The 14,013-nt window shown below is 39.7% G+C and overlaps 1 protein-coding gene across 3 annotated transcripts in view; it reads left to right on the top strand.

Moving 5' to 3' along the window:
- The window catches only part of LOC122559777 (anoctamin-4), a 194,091-nt gene that overhangs the window by 3,065 nt on the left and 177,013 nt on the right, over window positions 1-14,013 (top strand). For all 3 annotated transcript variants that reach the window (XM_043709787.2, XM_087997098.1, XM_087997097.1), the window contains exon 2: window positions 10,893-10,970. In XM_043709787.2, the coding sequence (XP_043565722.2) occupies window positions 10,893-10,970 (78 nt within the window). The remainder of the gene's footprint in view (window positions 1-10,892; window positions 10,971-14,013) is intronic.

Genomic DNA, 14,013 nt, shown 5'->3' with positions numbered 1-14,013 from the left:
CCAGATTCTTGATGCTGATTTGACACAAGCGTATGTTGTCAGGAAAATGTAATTAGCATTGGCTGGATGGACACATTTTTATTTCTCACCTTCAGGTTTGCCCTACAAGAGAATTCCAAGCCTGGACAAAGCATGTCATTTATTTCCATGGGATCTTGCTTTGTTACAGTGTTTGCTTACATTGCAATGAAGGCAACACTTTAAAAAAATGAATGCGTTGTAAACCATTTTGTGCCCCCCTCAGAATTTGACTCAGCTTTGAATAAATATAAAGCAGTTTTCTTGAAATAAGGGAAATTAGTTTCATTTTTGCAGTGCAAGGTGTCTTCATAGAGTCATAGAGATTTATAGCACAGAAACAGACCCTTCGGTCAACCCGTCCATGCTGACCGGTTATCCCAACCCAATGTGGTCCCACCTGCCAGCACATGGCCCAAATCCCTCCAAACCCTTCCTGTTCATATACACATCCAAATGCCTTTTAAATGTTGCAATTGTACCAGCCTCTGCCACTTCTTCTGGTAGCTCATTCCATACACATACCACCCTCTGCACGAAAAAGTTGCCCCTTAGGTCTCTTTTATATCTTTCCTTTATGACTTCACCTTGCCCACCCATCATCCAGGATTCTATGGACTGATGAAATTTACAATGATTTAATACAGAAAATTTAACAGATTCGAAAACGGGATCAAGGAGAAAATGGCTGCATTTCATTCAGGTTTCCATCATCTGCAACATTTTGTTTTTCTATTTAATAATATGTTGGAATTCTTTCTGACCTTGAGAAAGTCATTGAGATTTGAGATGGTGCCTTTAGTACAAAGAAAGTAAATGGTGTTACGTGTGGTTCCCTGGAATTCAGTGAAAATGCTTCTGCCTCTTATTAGACTGCAGTGCTTGCTGTTTGAAGGATGGGATTAACTGCTGTTATGTAACTGAGTTACAGAAGATTTTTTTTCCAATTAGACGAGAAAGAATATTTTGGGTTATGCCTTGCGCAGGGATATTTCAGGCATTAAATGAGAATCAAGCATTCATTTCGCTTTTTTTATTTTTCAAAGTGAAAGTGACTGTAGAAGTGTCATTTTAAAATATTGCAGTTCATATGAATTCAATTCTCAATTTAAACTATTCAACTGAATCTTCATTTAAAACATAAATTCATTAAATGTGCATTGTGAACTCATTGATCCATTCAATGAAGGAATCTCATGCATTCAACAGTGGACAGAGGAAGCTGTTTGATACCAGCTTGCTAATCCAACCCTCCATATAATGGATACACAGTGAAGGTTGAGATTTCTGTTTAGGTGGTTAAAATGAACATACATGTTGCAAATGAGTAATGTACATAGGGCAGCAATTTTGATCAGGTTCTGGTTGATAGTGTTCAGATGTTCTTAAGTTAATTCTTGTGCTTGCATTATTTTGTGATGCTTCTGTGAAGTGCATTGTGACATTTTACTCTGTTAAAGCTGCTATCTAAATGTGAGCTATACTGAAGATATTACCTGGTAGGGTGACGAAACATCTGGAAATGAACCTTTCAGCTCAGCAAGCAAACCTACATCCAGAACCACAACCTGAGCTACAAATCTTCTCAAAAAAAAATACTATGGATGTATCTACACCGCAGGGACTTCAGCAGTTCAAGAAAGCTGCTCCCATCAGCTTTCTTCAGTGCTATTAGGGATGGGCAGCACCCACATCCCATGAATGAACGTGTAAAAATGATCTCACAAGCATTCATCTGATAATGTACAGGGGCTGTTGGTTAAGGGATAAATATTGGCTAAGACAAAGGAGAAATTGCCCCATGCCATTGGCACCATGGGAACTCTGACATCTTTCTGATTAAAGAGAGTCTGTGTTTAATGGCTAAATCTGAATTATGGCATCTCAGATGGAGCAGCATTTTCTCAGTGTGTGAGGCAGTCTAACTTAAGTGCTTAAGTTTGCGGAGTGGAACTATGAAGGCAAAAAAACTTCCGACCAGAAGCAAGAGTATTGCCTATAATGTAGTGCCAATGCTGTGGTACAGTGCTGGGGGAGTGCTGCATTGTGGAAGGTTCCAGTCCTTTGGATGAACCCAAGGTCCAGTCTGATTGACACAAACAGGCAAGAGTAATTATTAGTTATATAAAAGAGAATGCGTGAATTTCAGTGGATAATAGCAGCAAGGTAAAAATCTTTTAAAAATATCAATCTGAACAAGTTGATGCGACTTTTATTCCTAAAATTATTGACAAGTGTTTACTGTCCACAGAGCACAGTAATCAGTTCCATTGCTTAGTCTGCTTGTTATCATTTCAGGTAATCATGTGAATTTGCAATCACTGTCATAATAAACAATTTTTAAAAAATAATTTGTGCGTGGTGAATAATGTATTAAATACCAAACTGGAAAGTCGATCACAGGGCAATCAATGCAGATGTGATTTCAGTTTAATGGTTGCATGATTGGATTCCCATGACATAAATATCTGAACCCATTCAGAGGTTCAACATTGTTACAAAGGGCTCAGCTGTGGATAAACATAAATTCCACCCCTCTCACCTCCTATAATTCTCCCTCCTGCTATTTAATTCATATAATGTAAAAGCATTGTCAAGTATTAAATCTAAAGAAACAGTTAAGTGTAATTGCCTGTTGTTATTCAGTGCAGACTGGGGAAATGAATTCTCCAGGTTCAGGTCTGTGAGGGAATTAATTCCTCCTTATCTCTGTTTTATATCAGCCACCTGTCAGTTTAAACCTATGACCTCTTGTTATAGATTTCCCAATGAGGGGAACCATTAACGCAAGCATCACGTATACCCCAATAAGATCTCCTTTCTTCCTTCAAAGAAAATTTAGTATAGGCCTAAATTTAGTATAGGCCTAAACTGCTCTATTTCACTTCACAAGACAAGCCTTTCATCTCTGGAATTAATCTGAAGAAACTTTCTCTGAACTGCCTCTAATGCAATTCCATCCTTCTTCAAGTAAGGGGACCAAAACTGTACACAGTTCCCCAGACACAATCTCACCAGGTGACAACTACAATTACATCTTTTTATACTCCATTCCTTTAGCAATAAATGTTAAACTTAAATTTTCCCTCTTTATTTCCTACTATACCTGCGTATTAGTTTTCTGCGTCTCATGCACCAAAGTATTTTCTGTCCCTTGATAACAAGTCGCCTTTTATGCTTCAGCGTCAAAATGGATAGTCATACATCTATCCATGTTAATCTCCATCTGCCAAATTTTGGCCTATTCACCTAACCTAAGGAAATGTGCAAATGAATTGGAGGGAAGATGCAAGAATAGTATTTTCAAAAAAACACAAATTCCCTGCAAGTTTTCGAATTCTGGTGTAATCTTTTACATCTATTCAACAGGACCAATGGGTTAAATATCTAATCTGAAAATAAAAGTTACTTATGACAATATACCTCTCTCTCACTCCCACTGGAACTATCAAATAACAAAGACTAGGAGTAGGCTGTTCAAGCCTGTTTCACCATTCAATAAGATTATATATGATTGGATTGTGATTTCAAATCCACATTTCTATCTGATCCGATAGCTTTTCATCTTTTGCAAAATCTAACACAGTCTAGATTTTGTGGTTGAGTGTCTAGAGTGGGACTTGAACCTACAACTTTTCAATACACTTAGAACATGAGAACATAAGAAACAGGAGCAGGATTAGGCCATTTGGCCCTTCAAGCTTACCCAGCTCTTCAACAAGATCCTAACTGATCTGACCCAACCTTCAACTCTGCTTTTGTCACAGCTTGTCATAGCCATCAACTCAGCAATATTTCAAAAATCTATCTACCTTCTCTTTACATACATTCAGTGATTTAGACTCTACAACTTTCTGAGGTAGAGAATTCCAGACATTCACTCAGTTTGGAAAAAGAAATTTCTTTGCATCTCAGTTTTAGATGAGTATCTCCTTCTTCTGTTCCATAGTTTGAGATTCACTTATTAGGGGAAATATCTTCTCAACATCCATCCTGTCAAGTCCCACTCAGAATCTTGTACAGTCGGTTCTGCTATCATGCATGTTACATTATTGTGAATTGGCTTTAACACGGTTGAAGAATTTAGACTGTTAGTTGTAAATGCAAACTTTCCTTACCTGTATTGGCTATAACGTGATTCCAGCCCCATTAGTTTAAATGGTGCGGTTATTGCACGGTTTTCTTATAACCCGAGATCACTTGAGAACGGAACTATCGCATTAGATCAGGACCGAGTGTACGTTTCAATGAGATCATCGTTCATTCTTCTCAACTCTAATGGATAAAGGCCCAACCTGTTTAGCCATTCTGGATAAATCAACCCCTTCATCCCAAGAGTCGACTTAGTGAATCTCTTTAGAACCATGTCTAACATCAATACATTCTTAAATATGGGGATCAAACAGTATGTAGTTCTCAAGGTGCAGCCTCAGCAACACCCAATACAGTTGCAACTAGATTGTTGATGGGCCTTACCGTTGTTTGTGCTTTGAGTGTCAAAGGGAGTGTTTGCATCTGTATACGGGAAAAAATTCTAGGAGTAGGACTTTGCAGAATTTAGCTCTTGACCTTAGGACCCATACACTAATATAGCCATCTATAAAAATATCATTGACATGTTGCTATCACTGACATGTCTCAGTGGATCATTTGACTGAATTTTCTCCACTGAAAAGACAGAGGAACCTCGATTATCCGGCATTTGATTATCTGAATTTCGGATTATCCGGACAAGATCGCAAGGTCCCGATGATTGGCTAAACTGGGTTATCTGGATTCATTTACCCAAACTTTCGATTATCCAAAAAAAACTCCCTATCCAAGGTGTTCGGTTAATCGAGGTTCCTATGTAGTTAACAGATTTTACTTTATTCATTGATTCATGGAATGTGGGTTTCAACGTCAAGTTGTCTTTGAGAAGATGGTGGTGAGATGCCTTCTTAAACTCTGCAGTCCATTTGGTGTAGGGACCTATAATTGAGCCAGATATTACTTGGATACCTGCTGTGGTTTGGAATTCTGACTGTAATATGCAGAAATGAGAACAGAATTGATTTCACTAAGATTAGAGGTGTACATCTTTGAGAATGGCATATTCCCAATGATGCAGGAAGAATTTGAGTGCAGTAAGAGGATGTGATGCTGCCTTGGTACCCTCTAAACCCTTCCTATTCATATACCCATCCAGATGCCTTTTAAATGTTGTAATTGTACCAGCCTCCACCACCTCCTCTGGCAGCTCATTCCATATTCTTATCTTTTCAGCAATAATCCAATTCCTTTTTGAATCTATCGATTGAAGGTAGTGGTGAAAGGTAGGAGTGGTGATGAGGACAGTGATGGTGAGAATCCCATTGTAGCTAACGGTCTATTTCCAAGTGTTGCCCAAGTTCAACAAGAAAGGTGTAGAAGCCTTTTCATTTCATTTGAAAAAGTGGCTAAACAAATGAAAGAAGATGGGTTCCTGAAGAGGGTTTATACCTGAAATGTCAACTTCTCCACCTTCTGATGCTGCCTGGCTTGTTGTGTTCTTCCAGCATCCTGCTTGTCTTCTTTGGATTCCAGCATCTGCAGTTTGTTTGTCTCAAACAAATGAAATGGCTGGTATCCATGTGGGTATTGTTGATCCAAACAAAGTTGGTATGTAGAACTAGTGATATATTTGCATTGCAATCAGAGGAGGTATCTGGAGAGGTGAAAAAAGCCATCCCTAAAGTGCATATGAGCTGGTACCAGAAGCCCTTAGAAAATGTTTTAGGAATCCAAGGACAGAACCTGGTCAAACATACATTGAGTTTGAAAGGATCAAACTATGAAATTTCGATAGGTAGATAAGAGAACTGAAAATAGATCAAACATGTGATGCTTTTAGAGAGACGATTATTTTGAAGGAGTTCAAAAATTCACTTCCTGCAGTGGTGAAAACTCATGTGGAAGAGTAAAGTGTTAAAACTGTAAGATTAGCAGCAGAAATGGCTGATGATTATCTGCTGGTACAACCTGATCCAGGACGGTTGAGAAGAATGTACCAGATCTCTTTAAAGAATTTATTTACGTAGATATGGTTTACTCATGTATGCCAGGAGGAGCAGGTAAAGAAATTAAAGCTTTAAGAGAGACAGAAGCAAGTCAATCTTTGATGGGAATGATGAGATGATATGTAAATCAGACGGAGTATTGCCAGAAAAGGTGGCAATATGTGGGATTCATGGTGAGAAGCATTCCATTCTATAAAGTGAGGTTGGAAACTCCGGTGAAAAGTGGTGAAGTGATGGTAGGAGTAATGGAGAAATTCTTGGTTTCGGGAATACAGTTTGTCTTTGGGAATGATATACCTGGATCATAGCTGGGAATGATGCCTACTGTGGTTGAAAAGTCAGTGGAATATCTGAGGTATTACAGGAAGTATATCCTGTGATTTTTCTTGACTGTTTAGCAACAAGATCACAAAGCCAGAGGAAGAAACAGGAGGAATCAAAGAATAAAGATAAGGAAGTTGAAGTTCAATGATCAGAAACTATGTTTGATTAAATGGTTGAGAAAAAACAAGAATAGGCAGAGAACAAAATGGATATTTTTAGTTCAGATAAATTAGCTGATTAACAACAGAATGAGGAAAAACCAAAAAGCATACACAGAAGCTGAATCTGAGTGTATCCTAGCATGTTACTATCTTAAGCTTGATGCCTTGATGAAGAAATGGAGACCATCACATATTCAGGAGGATGACAAATGGACAGAAGCTCAACAAATTGATTATAGAAAGGACGTGTTGTGAATAGCACATGCATTACAGAAGGAAATCATTTGGGAGTAAGGAAAACTCAAGCCAAAATACAAAAACATTTTCACTGGCCTGGATTGCATAAGGATGTGGTTGAATTTTGCCAGACATGAAATAACTGTCAGGTAGTTGGAAAAACCTCAGGCAGTGATAAAACACGCATCCTTAATACCCAGTCCTGCATGTGAGGAACCGTTTACAAGAATCTTGGTTGATTGCAGAAGACCTCCACTGAAATAACTGCATAGAGGCTTGTATCCTGTCACCACGTCACCCTTTATTTACATGTGCATAGTACATGGGGTCTGACCAGCCAGCTCAAAGCCAGTCCCTGGACTGAGGAGATCTTCTGAATCCCCTCTTTATATCTGTCAGTCAAGGGTCCCTGCTTGACCCATGGTAACAACCCCAATCAAGAGTCTCCAAGTCAATGAGATCTGCCTGGCCATGGTTCCAATCATACACCTACCTAAACAAAAGGTGGGTGTCAGTATTTGTTGATCATAATGGTTGTGTCTATTAGATTGCCATCCCCTTGCACAGTATCACAGCCAAAAGGATTTTTTTTATGACCTACCCACAGAAATACAATCGGAACAAAGGTCAAATTTTACATCAAAATTACTCAAGGAAGTTATGGATGGCTTACGAATAAAACAATTCAAATCCACTGCCTACCATCCAAAATCACAGGGAGCATAAGGACTGTGGCATTAAACTTTAAAGACCACGTCAAGACTATCCAGAGGTGTGGATAAAGGAATTCCATTTGTAATCTTTGCAATTAGGGGCACACTAAATGAATCAACTAAATTTAGTCTGTTGAGCATGAGGTGAGAGGGCCACTGAAATTAAGGAGAAATTGCTAAGTCAGAGTTCAGAGATCACACATTTGAACTATGTGTCAAATTTTAGGGAAAGATTAAAATAGAGCAGGTGAGTTGGCTAGACAGCCTTTGAAAGTAGCACAGCACGTGATGGATCAGGAAACAGCCAAGAGATCAAAAATTCATAATTTTGCTAGTGGAGATAGTGTTACTCCTAGTGGTAAGTGAACATGTAAAGGTAAGGTTCAGTGGGCCTTATCAATTTGGAAGGAAATTGAGTAAGGTGAATTATTTTATAATAATCGCAAATAGAAAGAAATTTCACAGACTGTGTCACGTGAATATTCTCAAAAGGTATTTTGACAGGCAAGGACTGCAAAAGGAGAATGTGTTACTGGTTACAACACAGAGTGAAGAACCAAGTTCAGAGGATTCCGAATTGGACATTCCTGAAATAACATTGGACAATGAGGAAGATCTCAAAAATTGGGTTAAATTATTGAGTTACCTTCCAGAGGAAACTCAAAGTGACCTGAAAGAGTTATTACTATCACATGGAGGGATATGTGGAAATAAGGTGGGAAGTACTAATCTGATTATGCATGATGTAGATGTAGGAAATGCTGTTCTAATTAAGCAACATCCTTATACCCTTAACCCTTTAAAGTTGGTACAGGTTCAAAAAGAGATTGAACACATACTCAAAGACAAGATAATCTAAGTGAGTTGCAGCGATTGGAGCTCACCCATAGTAATGGTGCCAAAACTAGATGGTACTCAGCAATTTATGTGTGGACAATCACAAAGTCAGTGCAGTTCAAAATCTCTTTCATTCCCTATTCCACATTTGCAAGACTGTGTTGAGATGGTGGGGCAAGCAACTTACACTTCCAAGAAGATCAGTACCGAGACAGCGTTGCACTGTTGAAAGGTCAGTACTGAGGCAGTTTTGTACTCTTATAGGGTCAGTACTGAGGGAGTGCTGCACTGTCTCAGGGTCAGTACTGAAGCAGTGCTGAACTGTTATAGGGTCAGTACTGAGGGAGTGCTGCACTGTCAGAGGGTCAGTACTGAGGCAGTGCTGCACTGTTATGAGTTCAGTACTAAGGGAGTGCTGCACTGTCAGAGGGTCAGTACTGAGGGAGTGCCGCACTGTCGGAGGGTCAGTACTGAAGCAGTGCCGCACTGTCAGAGGGTCAGTACTGAGGGAGTGCTGCACTGTCAGAGGGTCAGTACTTAGGGAGTGCTGCACAGTTGGAGGGTCAGTACTGGGGGAGCATTGCACTGTTAAATGGTCAGTACTGTGGGTGTCCTGCACTATTGGATGGTCAATACTGAGGGAGCATTGCACCTTTGGAGGATCAGTGCTGAGGGAGCAGTGCCCTTCTGGGAATTCATGCCATGACTAAACACTATCCTGGGGAACATGAATAAAAGTGAACTGCTATTAATTCAAGATGCTGTTCTCACAACAAGGGTTCCTGCAGAACAAGAGTGTGGATTCCTGTTAGCACTATAACCCAATGTGGAAATCATTCTGTAAGTAAAGAGATTGAAGAATATGTAGGTGAGGCGTGCTGTGACATAAGTGTGACCTGAGTTGTCATGTGATAGAGATTCTGATAGAAGATTGGAATTGGAGCTGCTACAGGCCAAGTGCATGCTGCTAAATCATTGCACATCCTGATAATAAATACTGTTTAATGAAGCAGCTGGAGGTCTGATCTGAAGCTATACTAAAGAAATCTCCATAACTCTTCAATACTTCCATTGAATAAAGCTCCATGTTGGAAGCTTCACTGTTCAGAAGTACCTTTTTGTTTAGCACACAGTTCAGTCATGAACTTCTTCTGAGTTCAGAATTTCTTCTTCTTTGGTACTACCGTACATCAAAAAGCGTCAACAAGGAGATTAAAGGGGCCTGGCAACAGTCTGCACCAACCATAAAAAGCTCTACCTGAACCAGTTACAATAGTGTGAACATAAAAGTAACATCCTAAGGCACATCAGACAGTCATCACAAATAAAATAAACGCTGACGTTTAAAAAGGAAATGCTTGAAAGGGTGACACATAGTTCAGTCAAAGATTTTGAGAAGAATTATACATGAGAATCACTAAATTATTATGGCACCGAATGAGGTCATTTATGACTTTGTACAATGTATAACAAAGCATCGAATGCACTCTTAAATGCCTCAAATGAACCTGCTTCCATCACACTTTGCATTCCAAACCCTAAGTACTTGCTACATGCATTTTTTATAATCACCTCATATTTGCTTCATTGGCAAAAACTATTTAAACTGTTCCTCTGGAGCTTGAGAGGGAATGGCTTCTCCAAATTCCACATGATTTTGAAAACTATTACATTCTACTACACACACTTCTGCTGTCTAAGGAATACAGTCCAAACTGCTCCAAGCCATCCTTATAATAGAAAAACAATCATACCCCTAAACCAACAAGCTGACTGCTGTTTAGGGAGAGTTTTACGGACAGGTTTAGGAATGGGATTCCAGAGCTTGACACCAAAGTGCCTGAAGACAGAACCACCAATAATGGAGGATTGCAAACCTCAAAGGGTTGTCAGTTTGAAGGAGGTTTGAAGATGTGAAAGTTTGAAGTCATGGACGTATTTTAAAAAGTAAATGGAAAAAGAAATACACATGCTGGAAATCAGAAACAAAAACAGAAATTGTTTGAAAAAACTCTGCATGTCTGCCAGCATCTGTGGAGAGAAAGCAGAGATGACATTTTGAGTTGAGCGCCCCTGCAGATATTTCTACACAACCAAATCCATTGGCAGACACTAATGGTCCCCATTCTCAACCATTGATTCTCACAGGCTGACCTTTACCCATTTCTTTTTCTGTCCAACTGTTACTCTCTTTCTTTGGGTTCTTGTCTACCTATTGTTTACTCCTTAACACCACTCCTCCCTCCTTCCCATCTTCAGCACATCCTTTTCCCGGCTACAATCACTGGACCCGAAACGTTAACTCTGCTTTCTCTCCACAGATGCAGTCAGACTTGCTGAATTTTTCAAGCAATTTCTGCTTTTGTTAGAAGTATTTTAAAGCATGGGGAAGAACTTGGCATCATGATCCAGTGTAGGTTATAACTGCAGTTGAGATAATGGGTGAATGAGATGTGAAACAGAAGAAACTGTTGATTAGAATATTGGTTAAGGTGAAAAGTTCCAGTTTAAGGTTAAGTGAACTGTGATTCTAATGTGTGTTTCATGTTGTTAATGTTTTGTAGACAAAGAATCGAGCAGTGTGAGTCACAACCTCTCCAGTGGGACCAGTTACTACAGCTGTGTCAGTCAGGTCACTGTTGGTAAGTATTGTTACAAACCTAACACTGTGTCAGAGTGTTAGTAAAGTGTGCAGAGCAAAGTGTGCAGAGGACTGTGAAACTTTGCAGAGGAACACAGATACATTGAGTGAGTGGGTAAAGGTCTGGCAGATGGAATACAATGGTAGGAGAAAGTGAGGACTGCAGATGCTGGAGATCAGAGCTGAAAATGTGTTGCTGGAAAAGCGCAGCAGGTCAGGCAGCATCCAAGGAACAGGAGAATCGACGTTTCGGGCCAGAGCCCTGAAGAAGGGCTTCCTGAAGAAGGGCTTATGCCCGAAACGTCGATTCTCCTGCTCCTTGGATGCTGTCGGACCTGCTGCGCTTTTCCAGCAACACATTTTCAGCTCGGAATACAATGGTAGTAAATGTGAAGTCATCCATTTTGATAAGAGTAACAGCAAAATAGATTATTACTTGAATGGTAAAACGTTGCAGTATGCTGCTGTGCAGAGGGACCTGGGTGTCCTTGTGCATGAATCACAGAGGGTTGGTCTGCAGGTACAAGTAATTAGAAAGTCACATGGAATTTTGTGCATCATTTCTAAAGGGGTTGAGTTTAAAAGCAGAGATGTAATGTTGCAGCTGTACAAGGTGCTAGTGAGGCTACACCTGGAATACTGTGTGCAGATTTGGTCTCCTTACTTGAGAAATGGTGTACTGGCACTAGAGGGCGTGCAGAGGAGCCGAGAGTGTGTTGCTGGAAAAGCACAGCAGGTCAGACAGCATCTGAGGAGCAGAAGAATCGACGTTTCGGGCCAGAGCCCTTCAGGAAGGGCCTTAATGAAGGGCTCTGGCCCCAAATATCAATTCTCCTGCTCCTTGGATGCTGCCTGACCTGTAGTGCTTTTCCAACAACACACTGTCAACTCTGATCTCCAGCATCTGCAGTCCTCACTTTCTCCAGGGTGCAGAGGAGGTTCACTAGGTTGACTCCAGAGTTGAGGGAGTTAACTTATGAGGAGAGGCTGAGTAGATTGGGATTATAATCATTGGAATTCAGAAGAATGGGGGAGGGGGGGATCTTACAGAAACATATAAAATTATGAAGGGAATTGATAAAATATAAATAGATAGGATGTTTCCACTGGTAGGTGAGACTAGGACAAGAGGGCATGGCTTCAAGATTAGAGGAAGCAGGGTTAGAACTGAACTGAGAAGAAACTTCTTCACCCAGAGGGTTGTGAATCTATGGAATTCCTTACCCAAGGAAGTAGTTGATGCTACTTCAGTAATTGCTTTTAAAGCTAAGGTAGATACTTTCTTGAAAAATAAAGGAAGTAAGGGATACATTGATAGCGTTGGTAAGTGGAGCTGAGTCCACGAAAAGATTAGCCAGGATCTAATTGAATGGCAGAGCAGGCCTGAAGGGCTGGATGGCCTACTCCCATTCCTAACTATAGGAATGTGCTGGGAATCTACCCTCACTACTCCATAAGTCATCATAAATGTAAAAGTGACCAAATTAATCCCTGAGACAGTTAATGTGTCTGATTTTGACCATTATCTAAGATAAAAGCAACTCACAGTAACATTTATTAATAAACAGGACAACAAAACCACATATTTTATTGTAACATACACATTCCAAAATGCATTATTAAATTTACAATATACAAACGTAAACCATATCCCCTTTAAACTCAACAGGTCTGGTAGTGTCTCTGGAAAGAGAAGCAGAGTAAATGTTTTGAGTCCAACATGACATTTTCAGAACTTTTTTCAGTTTTGTAGAAGAGTCATTTGGACTCGGAACTTTGATTCTGTTTCTCTCTTTACCAATACTGTTTTGTTTCTCCCGTATTTTCTCTATTTCAGAATTCCAGCATCAACAGTAGTTTGCTTTTATCCAAAAGCTGGACAGTATTTTTTTCACTCAAAGCCACCTGGTCTCACAAGAAAATCAAATCCAACTTCTCTGAAAATTGGATTCCTTTGTGTATGCACATAGTAAACACCGCATTGTCCCACTTTTCCTTCAAACTGATAATCCAGACCTCCATTTTCCAAATAAAATACATGTAGTCATTACAGTGTGGAGGCTCATCATGCAGATCAATAAATTCAAGCTGTTTGTCTGCCATTCAATGCAGCAGTGACTATAACAAGCTAAATAGAGAAAGGCATTTAGTTGAATGCAAATCCTTTATAATACCAGGTTGCAAACATTTCTTTAAAGAATTATTTTTCCTGGTCAATGGTACTGATTAGCCTCCATGCTGGTATGGGTCAGAACAAAGTCTCTGTAATTTCCCCTGACTCAGCATACACAAATACACATGCATACACAGGTAAACATGTGTGCACAGACTCACACACACACACGCACACTCATACACAAGCTCAAACACACTGCAAAAGGAACATTTCATCCTATTTCACCCCGTCTCTCTTGTTTAACTTTGGAAGGAAGTCAGACATCACAAAACCCCATCACCCCAGATAAGTTAAAATTGATTTCTTTCACCACTTACACTGTATAGATGTCAGCACATTCATGGGTGAGTGATAAAAGTTGGGAGAATGCATAGATTTGTTTTCAGTGATTGCACAGTCTAATTGACAAAGAAAAATACTTACTGTTAGATGTGATTCCTCAGCCAAGCAACTCTTGCTAAACAATCCTGAGTGTGTTAATAGCTACACTGACAAGCAATTTATTAAAATCAGTCAAGCCTGTAACAGAGTCCATAATTTGCGTTGGCTAGCTAAGACATATATCCATAAAGAGGAACCTATTTTCTGCATGCAGAATGTGTTCATGCCATACAACCCTTCTGAGTTTCCCAGCAGCTTGGAGAGCCCATAACTCCTCACTGAGTTCCTAATGTCAACACCTCAGCCAATCCAGGTCAACTTGGTAACCAATTAGCACTCCTTTCTCCTGTAGTAGAAATTATTGTCATCATTTGAAATTTGGAGTTATTACTTTTGCCATCATAAAGGCAAAGATGGAATGCCTTGACATATGTCTCTCTTTTCAGCAAGATTGAGTAATTGTTGTTGTTGAGGATTCCCCCACCTT

This window comes from Chiloscyllium plagiosum, unplaced genomic scaffold (assembly GCF_037043375.1).
Source record: "Chiloscyllium plagiosum isolate Xiang-an unplaced genomic scaffold, Cpla_swu_hap1 HiC_scaffold_19, whole genome shotgun sequence".
Taxonomy (NCBI): Eukaryota; Metazoa; Chordata; class Chondrichthyes; order Orectolobiformes; family Hemiscylliidae; genus Chiloscyllium; species Chiloscyllium plagiosum.
The sequence above is the reverse complement of the archived record's forward strand: the minus strand, read 5'-3'. Positions and strand labels throughout refer to the sequence as shown.